Below are 14,537 nucleotides of genomic sequence, written 5' to 3' on the forward strand. Positions count from 1 at the left end.
TTTGACTTCTTTTTGAGCTGTTTACGGACATTTTCAGTTTTCAATTATTTTAGTTTTTTCTATAAATATCAATAAAGTTTATCTGTGAGCCAAAAAGTGTAAAAATTTAATACAAAGCTCCTGATATATTGTTACAATATCAGTTGAAAAATATTAAAAATACATAGGTAAAATTTTTTTTTATAAGCATTTAAAGATCGAATTTTGACAAAATTTATCAAATTTTAATTTGAATAATTATTTTGTAGTTAAAAATTTATAAAATGTTCAACTTTTGTATATAAGAATTGAAAATTTAGAAGAAGATTTCACGTAAGTAATTAATTCTGTTACAAAAAAATCTAAAAAATACATTTACACAGTTTACTTTTATAGTCATTTTAAGTTCAAATTTGGACGAAATTACATATTGTATAACGCGTTATAAGTACCTAATGGATATTGTGATATGATTAATTTGGAATTTATTATAGGTACCTATTAAAGGTCAATTTTTTTTTAATACCATATATAATATTATGTCTTATACCTAGACTGACATACCGTCTCCGCTCAGAATCGTTTTTCTTATACAATGATATTATATCATTGAATTCAAATTTAATACCATCCATTATACAGTGACCCACTTGTAATCTACTGTACATCAGAGTGACATCCACTTACCCACCTTTTTTTTTCATATTATTATCTAAGACCACGAGATTTATCTTCTGCGACAAAAGTCTTAAAAACACATAGACTTACCACGTAGGTATTTTTATACTCTTATGGTTGAAATTTCAAATTATATTAAATTCAGCAAAGAAAAATATGATTGTCTGAATCAGTATCAGAGTATGTAAAATAGTAGTGAATAATTATAGTCTCATATGATTTATATCAATAAAGTTAAAAATATCATGTAATAATAGCCAAATAAAAATATTTAAGAACAACGAATAAACGTTTATAGAGGTATAAATATAAAATTATTTTTGTGAACTACAAAAACTAAATAAAAACCCATTTTATAGTATCTAAATTATGTTTATTGATTTTTAAATGTTTCATATTTGGATTGGAAAAAAGCCCATACATTATTTAGGGAAGGTAATAGCCAATAGGTGTACCTAGGTACCAAAATACCAATGTTAAAAAAATGTTTACATATCAAAGTCAATTTTTTAAACGAGGAAATGGTGAAACAAAATTAATTTGATGACACTTGTTGTTTTTCTAGCATAGTACCTATAAAGAATATGTTTTAAAATTTGAATTACATTAATTAGTGTTTCAGCTGTTCATTATCATGATAACAGACTAAACACGAAAATCAATCTCAAGATGATAACGGTGGATTTATTTTTATTTTTAAAGTGATTCCTAGTTACTTTTATAGAGCATTTGAGTACAAACTTAAGAACATCTCTGCAGATGAAAAACTTGTTAGGTAATAGTATTTTAGATTTTTTTTTTTTGTATTGAATTCTTGAATATTTTTTAAAAGGAACTTTCATAACATTGTATTTTAAGATTAGCGAAACGACAAAGCACAGTAAATTATGTTTCACATAATATGAGATAATAATTTAATACAGGATTAATCAGTCACCACTTACAACTACAACAAGTATTGAATAATGTGCCTACATAAATGATTATATAATATAACACTTTCTCACTTTACATAGTGGTATATTTTTAGGCCATTTAAATTATTCTAAAAGCAATGAGATCTTTGATAACGCATATAATTCTAAAACTGAGAGATTTTCATAAAAATAGTCAGTTAAAAAATAAAAACCAACTAATACTTAACCAATTTTACTCAACATTATTAATAATTTTGTTATTTTATTTTGCATAATATTATATATATTATTTTATATTTAGATTGTTGATATTATAATAATTATTGTAAAGATTGGTGTGGTTGGACTAATCAGCTCCCCAGACAGAATTTTGAATAATGATAATATTATATAATAATATTTTTAGACAACAAATTGCTGTCTGGGTCTATCAAAATTTAAATTACTATTTTATTAATTGTTTATTGGGTATGTATAGTTTTTAAATGCTCACCAAGTATATAGATACTGAAAATTGAAATACATATCGCATGCACAATAAACACATCACTGTAGGTAGATAGGTATACTATCATCGCGCAACTTATAGTACCTAATTATTTTTAATATAGGTACCTACTGTTTTTTATAAATATAAGTTTTTGATATAAGAACAAATAGGTTTATATTTTGACGAATAGGTAGGTACAAAAATTTCAAACTTCTTTTGTAAATTGAAATTTTTTTCAAACAATTTTATTTGTAGAACTGTTACTTTATAATCATTTTAACCGTTGCGTGTTTTTTCCTTGTCTAGCCCTTTTTTCTTATTTATATTACATGTAGGCTTTAATTCTATTTTATCTATAACCTTATATACCTATTATATTTCACCTTCAAAATAAAATAAAATATGGTACCAAGCATATATTTTACAGACACATTATTTAAAATTTTAATTTTCTAAATCAATGTTTATCATGCATAACATGTGATAGCCTACAAACAAATAACAATAAAATATATATATTTTTCAACATTATGTTTACGATAACCTATTTTAAACTTTCCGATACATAATAACTTTATTGCGGTTCGTAAACCTATGTGGCTGTGTCTGGTAATTTTCAATCTGTTTTCCTTATACAGGGTGGGTCATTGCCCCCAGGGATCCAGTTTTCTTGTTTTAGATATACGGTTTACCAAGAAAAATATTACAGCCCACACTGTGTATACTAATTTAATCGCAATTTATTGATCTTTTAATAAAAGGAAGACATGAAGTAATATTAAATCAGAATTATTATTTCATCTTGAACTTGGGTTATATATATTAAGTTATGAAATAAATTATATTATTTTCTTTTATTATATGAAATTGTACAATTTTAGAATATAGATAGGTATACCTATATAAATAAATAATTTCCTGATTGAATGGAACATCAAAATACATTTATCTATTTTTTAAAGCATTAATAATAAAATAATAACTATATTTATTATTTTGTTACTTTACATTTTAGTTTCCTGTAATAAAATAAATATACGTCTATGGATAAAAAATAAGTTAGTTACTCTTAGTTTACGATTGTAAAAAATTGACTCATATAGTAAAATATATAGGACATTTAAGGTTCATTTAAGGTTCATTTACGGTTTTTAATCATTACATAATAATATGTAAGATTCGGTATACTTTGAAAAAAAATCCCATCAAAAAAGGCACGCGGTAAAATAGATTAGCGACGATTTCCATAACTGCATGGTTTAGTAGAAAATGAAATGGGTCATAACTGCGACAATTTAGTATATTTTACGCACCCAAAAATCATACATCTACGCTGTTAAGTCTACTTTGATGAAAAATATATTAAAAGTATACATTAACAAAGTTATATGGAAAATACTTTAAGTATTTATAATTAATTGTAGCATCATGCATTTATTGCTATTTTAAAAATCATCACGCGAAACGAACTTACTTAAAGTACCTACCTAATATTACATTTTAATACCATTTTTGACCCTATAATATTTCGTTTATTGAATTTACAAGTATACATTTTTATTACAGTCTAGTTAACTAGGTTTATTATGTTAAGTAATAATATTTAATGTTTTAAGTCATATACACTAAAGTACAAAAATGTACGGTATTAAATATAGTCAAATAGTTAACTTTTGTACAGAAATGGGCGACGCCCTAGATTAGGGCCGAATACAAATCATAACATTGGGCAACAGTGTGTATTATTCAGGTTCGATCATAAAAAATTGTCTTTATCAAAAAACCCAATGTTCTTACCTAAGGATGCGTCGTACGTATTCATGTATTCAGATGTCATGAACTGCGAAACCAACGCCGTTTTGCCGACACCAGATTCGCCTAGAAGTACCACTCTGTACTTGGGTATTTCCTCGGCAACACTAGACTCTCCAGAGCTTAGATCATTATAGCTGCTATTTCCACCACAACACGAACTGTCAAAAGGTGATATCCCGCTAAGGTTACTGGGACTATGTCTATAAAAAAAAAAAATCATAATTTGGTTAAAAAATATATAAAAATTAATGGATTTTAACGACGAGCGCAAGTCATTATCGTCACAAACAATCACACATGCGAATATGCTCGATATATATACTATTATATCATATGAGTTTCATAAAATACAATCCTAATAATATATCAAAAAGAAATTGTTGGCGCCTTGGCCACTTGTTTTTCAAGAAGTATACGTATTTTATATACGTATAACGTCGTATTATCACTATAATCCCATATCTCCCGAAATACGATAGACACCCATGGGAATATCACACTAAATCTACACCATAATATTATATAATATGTATCTATATATACACGCGTGTTGCGATTACGCCAGTGTGGTTGAACGAAATTGATTGATGTACGTTTATGTTGATACCCTGCACATAGGTACTACGCTTTTTCTCGGTTCCGGTTTTATCCGACATTAATTAAAATTATGTCAATGCAGTAATAAATTACATTGCTCCTACAAAAATTGTTGACCGACATGAAATTTGCATTTTTATATTTTACATAAACCCTAGTAATTGTTGCCATTAAAATATATACTAAAACTAACGAACCGTTTATGACATCACGAGTTATGGTTAAAAATTAGTTTCGATCTTATGCCTTGCCTATATGATTATAACATTATAAGTACACAGTACACACACATAATTTGTTAAGTGTTATCAGTTAATTATATTAAAATAAAGCTATTTGAATACATAATATTATGTAATTATATAGTTTCCAATGGAATTATATTTTCAGAATGTGTGATCAATGATTATAAAATTTTATAAAATAATAATAAGTTATTAATTACATTAAAAAATAATCAATAATTTAATAATATATTCTAAGTAGGTATACTCTTAATCAAAGATACAATTAAAACAACAAATTTATTAATTGACATGCAAATAAACTATTTTCATTTTTGATCCTAGTGATTTTTCGATAAATTTATATTACGTATTTATTTATACATAAATATTAGGAAAATACCTAACTTTTAGAGTTATAAGTTATAACATAATGATTATTAAAATCAGTCATAGAATAGCAGAATGTTAAATTGAACAAAATAAATATTTATAATAGATTCAATTATAGAATATATAGATTATCTAAAATAAAGTAATCGTTTTCTCAGTTATTGCAACAAGTATCAATATTAAAATGTTTCATCACAATAAAAAAAAAAATAAAACTAGAATGTTTAATCAGTTCTGACTAATACATTATAAAATTGTCGATTAACACTATTTGGCCCAACTTTTAGTATAATATTAAAATTGAAAATTGTAGATAATAATTATAATTACTAAAGAAATCAATGATATAATTTATATTTATATATAATTTTCATAACTGATATATTATATATATTATCAAAAAGTTAAGATAATACTAATATGACGTGATGAAGCACATATAATATTATTTTCAAAACATTTTTATTTTTCAATTCATATACATAATTAAAATTAGATTATGTATTGTACGATCTGACTACGAAGAATTAAAAATCAGTACGTAACTATACCTACGTATCCGTGACTCGCGACCATCGTTATTTCATATCCTATATTGTGACGCGCGTGAACCACATAGCTACATAGATAATAAAATTGTATTTTGACTACGTCCAGTGCTCGAATTGGGGGGCTGCGCAGGGGGACGGAGCTCCCTTACTATTTTTATTTATTTTTTGCGTACCCCTACTATTTTTTTACTTGGACGGGGGGACGGTACAAACTAATGTCCGAAATAATTTTTATTAAAATGTGAATTTCAATTGATGTCAATTATATAACAAGTTTTACTATTTTTGATATTAGTTTATTAATTAATTATAATATCAGCCTGTGTTTTGCCTATATAGTCAGTAGTTCACAGATCATAGATCATATACAAGTATATAAAGTATATTATCTAAAGAACGCATACTGATGTGTGCTAGTATTATTTTAAATCGTGTTCGAATGAAATGTCATCAGTTTCAGCTATGGTTATCATTTATCGATATTTCTGAATTTTTAAATTTTTTTATACTTATCAAAATATGTGGTCTCTTTTGAATCAAAAACAATAATTATTAATTTTGTTATCTATTTAGTATATTGAATAAACAGTTAGATTATTATTAATTATTTTTTCTACTGTAACAATGTAAGATGTAGATATAAGATATTGCTGTCAAAATATATTATACCTATTTGGAATTCAAAATGTGTCACTGAAAAGTGGTATTCAAAATGTATGTAGATAAGGCAGGAGCTTGGGGGGAGGGGGGAAAGGCCCCCACGGGTCTGTGTTGAGTAAATGCGCCCTTGGAACGCAGTTTTTAAATCGTTAGCTCCTCTACTTAATTTTTCCCAATTTGAGCAGTGACTACGTCATTTTATTTCATTTGAAAATGCCTGAAGTATCAAATGTCGTATTTTTTAATAATTATCTGAGTATTAAGCAATATTATTAATTTATTGGTTATCAGTTATCACTTATCACTTATCAATTAATATTCATTTTCAATCAGTTTTGACAAAAATCTGTATAATATTTGTTTTATTTCAACAAGATTTATTCTGTGTTACATACACAATATAACTTCGTGGATCAACGAAATATATTCTGTGAATTTTATCACATTATAAAGGACTACGTGATAATTACTCCCGTACAATGATGGACGGAATCGGTAGTTTGAGTTAGGCCCACTTAAATAAGTAGCGTCTAATCAGACGCGCGTGGAGGGACTTGTTTTAAATGTGACCAGTGGCGTAGCCAGGTGGGGGTTTTGGGTGTTTAAACCCCTCCCATTGACATTTTCCCTCCTAATAAATATATTGTTTATAGGGTTCGGGACTGCTTGCAAGTTATAAATTTGTCTTATGAAATGGCATGAACTTTTAGTTTTTATTACCTAAATTGCAATATGTTTTATGATTTTTTTTAAATAATATAAAAATATTGCTACATATAGTACATATATTTAAGCATGTTTTGAGAACTTTGACTGCATATTTCGATAATTTTTAGTGCAACAAGTCAATTTCTGAACTCTAAATTTATTTATATACGAAAACTGTAAAAACTTGGTTATAATCTATACCTAAAACACCCCCCATTTCATAATCCTGGCTACGCCACTGAATGTGACTGTCCTGAAAAAGATATCTTTTTATTTATTCCGATACTAGGTTGTCCGGTGTAGTGTCCCTTGATAGAAAAGATATCGAAATGAACTTGTCCTCCTTGCCAGTCATTGGTCACTCGCGTTTCGTCACGATTGTTCTTTACTACGGTTTGAATCGCCTAGTTAACTCTCATAATGATATATGGAGTTGATGGCGCATCGAGTATCCAAGTCGGAGCTCTGGTATATATACCATTCCCCGACATCAGATATAACAAGAGGTAACCACCGCTATTACTCCGTGTATATATTAATGAATGATAACCCGTGGCGATTCGTCCGTGGGAAACTACCAGGCCTGGTGGGACGGTTCCCAGGGTACCACGGCGGTTCGGTCTTCGTTGGATACGCAGTCAGTATAGACACCCGTAATAGGCCTGGCTCCCTGGTCTGCGGTCGTCGATTCTTTCGACGGTTGTCTGTGGATACTTGCACCGGCGTTGGCGATCAGATCATACGACCGATTGTGGCGATTCTCAAAGAGTTGCACACGGGGTCGTATCGGTCCGTTGTGTTATAGTGGGTGGTTTCTAGTTACTGGATCGGTCGTTCATCAGCTTCAGATGTTTATTCCGGTCTTCAGTTTTAGTCGTTTGATGAGAGGTTGAAAACTGTTGAAGTATTGAAGAAATGGACTTGAACTGGGGATCTTTTCGCTGAATTGTGACAGTAGAAATACTACTGTCCGTACCAAGGGTGGATACAAGGGTGGCAATAGGGGAAATTGCCCCCCCCCCCGCCCGTTCACGAAAAAAAAAAGTATTAAATATTTCATTTTGTAGTTGTGACTAAAATTTTGTTCGTGTAAGTTATTGACAGAGGGTCGTAATTGTATTTACCACGAACATTTAATTATTTTTCCATTGAAAATTGTCAATTTTTATTTTATTATAAAAGTGATCACGGCATCCAAGGCGCAACATTTTATGTACAAACGGTTATTTATGGGGTTTGAGCCGGTTTGACACAGTACACATACAAATTTATATAATATTACTTGCTATATTATTCTACGATTTTGCGATAACATCAGTCACCAAGTCAATCTATTTTTAAATTATTATGCCGTACTACAATAGTTTTACTGAGAGGCGGACTTACAATTTTTCCGTCCCTAGGCATTACAACACTAGATCCCTGTACATTGGCGTGCTCCCACGGGGGGGGGGGGAAGGGGAGTAATGTCCCATGAACTAAAAATAACTATAAAAATTGTATTTAGGTATTTTTATATTTATACATACCAACTAAACAAATAAATATTAATACAATTTTGCATAGGTACATTTGTACACTTGTACAATAATTAAACCATTTTGCGCCTTGAGTTATCTGAGCACTCTAGTCTTCATAATCGTAATCGATTAGCAAATTTCTGAGCAGTATACTATACAGGAGACGGGCGACAGTGCCAGCGTCGCGCGTCGTTGCAATATTTATTATTATTAATTACTTTATCAAGACACCTGATTTCCAGAATTAATTCCAGTATTCTAATTGTGATGCTGGGTGCGGGGTGAGGCGGATTCATTCCACTAAGCACTGTGTGAGCTGTCCCCCACCTAGCTAGTAGAGCAGTTATATACAATGTAATAAATAGTAATGTTCTTATGTACTCGGCGGCCCGAGGCAGTATATTTGACCGCCTTGGCTGGCGTTTTGCGCATGCGCCATTCACAATATTGTACGTGTTTACGCCGCACACCCGTATACCATCTCCAATGCATTAACATAGGCAACGCCGGCAACTGCCTCGTCGAGTGTCGACGTCGAACCTCTATCGGTGGCGGCGCGCGCTGGTCGCAGGATTAAACTCAAACGGCAAGGTTATTATAGCTTATAAATTAAAACGTTACTGCGACGTCACTACGTGAGCCATTCTCCAGTTTCATGCAAGTTGTATACGAAAAAAAATTATTATGATATTATGAAAAACTAAAAAGTAAAAATTAACTAAAAAATTGCGCCCCCAAAAATATTGCACCCTAGGCCAGTGCCTTGGTGGCCTATGGGTAAATCCGCCCCTGGTTTTACCGCCTCGTTGCTTGCCGTTAGTGCGTCCGTCGTCGTCGACCGTCGTAACGTTCATAAGTCATAACAAAATAATTTTGTTTTTATATGTATTACTATATATAACTACTATATAGCTCTAAAATCATTAGAACATTGTGATAAAGATATGTTCCCAACAATACATATACTTTTAAAGATTTTAGCTAGTTTTCCAATTAGTATAGCTTCGGCAAAGGGGAGTTTTTCCGCCCTTAAAAGGATAAAAACTTGGCTGCGGTGCAATATGTTAGAAGAAAGACTGTCAGGATTGGCGATTAGTCATTGTCACAGAGATGAACATGTTGACATAGATGAAGTAATAAACATTTTTTCAAAAAATAACAGAAAAAAAAAATTTGTAATTTAAAACATTTTATTCATTTGTATTAATATTTAAAATAAACATTTTTCATATATACTGAATGTTTCATATATTTAAATGTATGTAAGTACATTAGGTACCTAGTTAAAAATTAAAATTAAAAGTAAGTGTATTATAAAACAGTAAGTCCCATAATAATCACCAGTACCTATGACTAATTTCTGTACACAAGTAATGTCTACTAATAATTAGACGATTCCTATGCCTCACTATTCCTATTAATTAATTTTACTCATGTATTCCTATAAATATATAGCCAGATTGCCCCCCCCCCCCCCCGTTTAGGATCTCTGTATCCGCCCTTGGTCCGTACCGACTAGTAAACGTATCGAATATTCGGTTGATCGGGGTGTTTACTATCAGGACGGATTTGGCAGTATCTCAGTCATTTTTTTGGTTACAGCCATGGGGAAGCTACTGTCATCTCCATCATGACCTCCTCTATCCTTGGCCGTACTGGCGATGCTCGTTTTATGTACGGAAATGCTTGTAATTCTTCCCTAAGCCCATGATACGATGTGTTGCGTTAGTTCTGCTCTGTGATTGGTTATTATAGACATACCTATGCTGATTGTTATCTCTGTTAAGAGCCTTTTTTTTAGTATGTGAAGGATTGTCCCATTACACACTGATATAAAATATGAAGAATGTGCGACAGTTTTTGTCTGATTATTGTGACTTATTATTATTACTACCATTGTGATCTTAAACAGTCATGCCCAGTTTCTCTTCAAGGTTTGGAGAACTCTTATTATAACTGGCTTATTAAATATGGGCTTCAGGCCTCAACTCTGCAATTGTTGTAATGACATGATTTCATAACGCATTCTCCTCCTCGTTTTGGTGCTATACAGGTTGTACGTAAGATTTTTCTTTTTTAAGACTATTCATCTATTTTCGTCCAACTTCGTAGATGCCTACATTATTAATGTAGGTACCAACTATAGGTCTAACACTCTAATGAGCCCTTTATAAATTCTTATTTTCATTATGGTAACTTTGACTTAAATAATGGTACCTACTAATGAAAAATAGTACTTATTTCATGTCATTATTCTCCTGTTAATCTCATCGTGGCTATTTTATTGTTGATTAATATATAAGCTCCAAGGTATTTACAATTTGATACCCTTTTGAAGGTGAAGTCACCAACTGCCTGAGGATCTTTTAGACACATGTTCTCTTCGGGATATTATTAAATAGTTTGGTTTATGCTCGTTAACTAGTAGGCCAATACTTTTCCCACTATTTATTTGTTTTTCAGCCATTTTCCATTACATTTTCTTAGATTTCTCTAAAGTTTGAAAATACGACCTAACCATAAAATAATTTTTTGAACAAAAACCGATATAAAAATTGAAATAATTAAAAGAGATAACTAATATTGATAAAAAAAATCGTAATAATTGAAAACTAATAACCGAAATCGTTGTAAAAGCCGATATAAATTATTTCAGTTTCTAGCTTTGGTAAAAATATATTAACAATGGTTGGCCGCATGCTATTATACTAGACATGCAGTAAACATTTCAGAAATAATTTTGGAACCACTGCAACACAATATACCACATATTAATAATGTACCATTATGAAATAAATAATGGGATATGAAAAAAATATATAAATACGTATTATAATATGTTAGTTTGCTCATATCTTGTGAAAATATTTAATTACCACGGTATGTGCGCTATCATGCTTAACGGTGGTGTATAATTTTAATCACACGAATAAAAACTGTGATGTTGCTCTATACGGTTCCTGTAAACCAAAAGGTTTATTATGTCGGATTTGACACAGGGTTTAAACTTTTAATTAAATATATTCAGTCATATGCATACGTCATGTTTAATGTCCATTAGGTACGACTACACTCGCTTGTTCTAACTATCAATCAAACCTAAGACATAATAATTTAGTGGTAGGAGAGCTGGCAGTAAATTGATGCAATCGCTTAGACTGCCAGAATCGGTTTAACGAAAAATGTCTGATGTTTATCGTCCAAAGAAAAACTGCAGAAAAAAGAGAAGAATGCAAGAAAAAGAAGTTTTAGAAAAAGCTTAATGTTGCACGTTTCCATTTCATCTAATAAAACAAATTGCGTTGTTCAATCTATTAGAAAGAATTTCACTAACATAATGAAGACATTTCTTCAGCATTAACACGCAAATTAATAGAGTAGGTAATACTCAACCGATGCGGTATTCAACACAATTTGTAAGTAATTTGACATAGAATAATAAAAACGCTTTTCGTTAAAAAAAAAAAAATCGTAGGAGTAAAATAATATTATTTACATAAGTAACATAAAATTCGTCAATAATAATAGTAGGTATCCGTAAAAATTTAAAATGCATCGGTTAAAAAAACTGTTAATAACCAATAAAAAGTTGTAAAGTTAAAAGGAAAAAAATCACTTTTCTATGACTAAACACACGAACGACGAACACAAAACTTAAGTATACATTATAAGTTCAATATTTTTCACGGTTTACCTATATGATATTTCCTAACTATATGAAATTCTATATTATAAGTGTAAAATATCAACTGTTACAATTATAAAATACAAGTTTCTTATTATTAAGAAAAAACTTACTATTTGTAGGCGAATGACATAAATGTTATTTCAGAAATTAAATACAAATATTTGTAATATAAATATAAAGTAAAGTATTAATTTAATGTTTATGTTCATGGGTCATAATTGATATTATTTACATAGTAAGTTATTATTAATAACAATACTAGGTATGTTATGTACAATTCTATAAATACTACATTTTATTGGCACAAAAATAATATAAGTAGGTACTATATTATCAATAAATTATGTAATTTTAAAACGATTGTTCTTTATTTTAATAATAATTATATTATTATTATTTTCTCATAAAAGTTCAAAATTACATTACAATTGTGTTTACTGTTTGATGCAGACAAAAATATTTTTTTAAATATCAAAAAATATATTTTAATTTGTTTTGAATATAATAATAATATTTTATTTTTGAAATGAGTAGGTACAAAATTAACGATTCAATATACCTTATACCTACTACCTACATGTTTTTTTTATTGTTTACTCAATGCCAAGCCCTCTGGCAAAAGAATGGGTACAAATATTTCAAAATTCTCAGGGTGTTTGTTTGGGTTGATAAAGTTGGATTATTTCTTGTTGTTTTATTCGATCTGTGTAAATTAAATATTTCAAATGAGTCAAAGTATGCAGTGTCCATTAATTATTAAAACACTAAAAAATTATATTTTCTTTATAAAACAATAACTGCAAACGGGAAAACAAAATTGAATGGAAAAAAAAAATTGTTTAATATTTTAGGTTCTGAGTAGGACGAAGATGAAGTATTGGTTTAACGATTATTTTTTTTCCATCTGTATACTTTCCGAATGTTCCAAGACTTTCATGTGATAGTTAAAACTTTTGGTTTATGAATTAAAAATACAATATGAATGGTATATAATAATATAACGTTACCTGAAAATGAAAAGGTTCAGTGTGACTTTACAAAAAAAATCACCTTATAGATATAATAGGTACATCTAATCGCGTTATTTTTTGAGATACCTAGTATGAAAATTGTATATGTACCTAGTCCTAATATAAATATAATTAACATTCAACGAACAGCTAATTAGAATTTTTATCAGTGAAATTTTTTGAAATAAAAGGTTTTGCCGAAATTATTATTCTTTGAGGATGAAAACATTTTACCTAATATAGTAATGTATTAAAAACTATTTTTGCATTGGTAAGTTAGTAAAATTGTGTACAAGATAATATTATTATGTTATATTGTATAATTATATGAAATTCATTATTTATCACATCTACTCGGTATTCTCGAAATCCATCATAACATCCTATAGTTACTAGTTAAGTATGAAAATATGAACTATTTTATTAGCATTATAGACTATAGTTGATAAAATATGTTTTATTATAGGTAGCTATTTGTTCACTTTAAAAAGATTCTATATAGGTATATATTAGGGTGGTCCTTATTTTTCGATCTCTGATTTATTCAGATAAAACCCGCCAAAGTCGTTTGGATAGTGATAAAAATGAGTTTTGTAAAGTTTGGGAATGATTGAAAATAATTAACCCGTGCCACAAGAGCGCCAAAGATTAATAAACTTTGATTTTTCAAGAAAAAAAAATTTTGGTTTTTTTTAATCGCAGGTCCTAAAATAAATATTTTTTTTAAATTTATATTCTGATCTTTTTTTATTATAAACTTATAATTCATTAAGGTAATAATAAAAGAAAATAAAAAAAATGTATAAACATACTTATTATGGTAAAAAGGCAAATTATCATATTCGATTTTAGAAATTTTGAGTAAATATTATTTGATAATTAAAAAAAATTATATTAATTATTGCTTCATATCATAAAAAATAAATGTAATATAAACAGACTAAAACAGTGTTATGTAAGTGACAAATGACAGTCAATATAATATTTATCATCATTACATGCAATTTTATTTCTTCATTAGTGTTCCTTTTCTTGAGTCTGGATATGTTTTACGATAGTCGTACACAACTTGCAGTAAATATTGTTTTTGGCTTTCATCTTTTGTTATTTTGTCATTATACTCTTCTATTAGCTTAACCCCTCGCTCAGCAACATCATTGACAACAGGTATATTTTTAATTATAGATGCAGCTTTTTTGTAATTTTCATTATTTTGCCAAGATGACGTATCAGTTTTTAGGACTTCAGTATTTATTTTGAAGCGATTAAATAGTGTCATAGATTCTGAACATATAAAATCTTCGAGA

At 29.2% G+C, this 14,537-nt stretch overlaps 1 protein-coding gene across 1 annotated transcript in view; it reads right to left on the reverse strand.

The window, feature by feature from the left end:
- LOC100161620 (probable serine/threonine-protein kinase nek3) overlaps window positions 1–14,537 on the reverse strand; it is a 131,583-nt gene that overhangs the window by 57,502 nt on the left and 59,544 nt on the right. The window contains exon 4 of the mRNA XM_001944931.5: window positions 3,862–4,079. Coding sequence (XP_001944966.2) covers window positions 3,862–4,079 — 218 coding nt within the window. The remainder of the gene's footprint in view (window positions 1–3,861; window positions 4,080–14,537) is intronic.

The sequence above is a fragment of the Acyrthosiphon pisum genome, chromosome A2 (genome assembly GCF_005508785.2).
Source record: "Acyrthosiphon pisum isolate AL4f chromosome A2, pea_aphid_22Mar2018_4r6ur, whole genome shotgun sequence".
NCBI lineage: Eukaryota > Metazoa > Arthropoda > Insecta > Hemiptera > Aphididae > Acyrthosiphon > Acyrthosiphon pisum.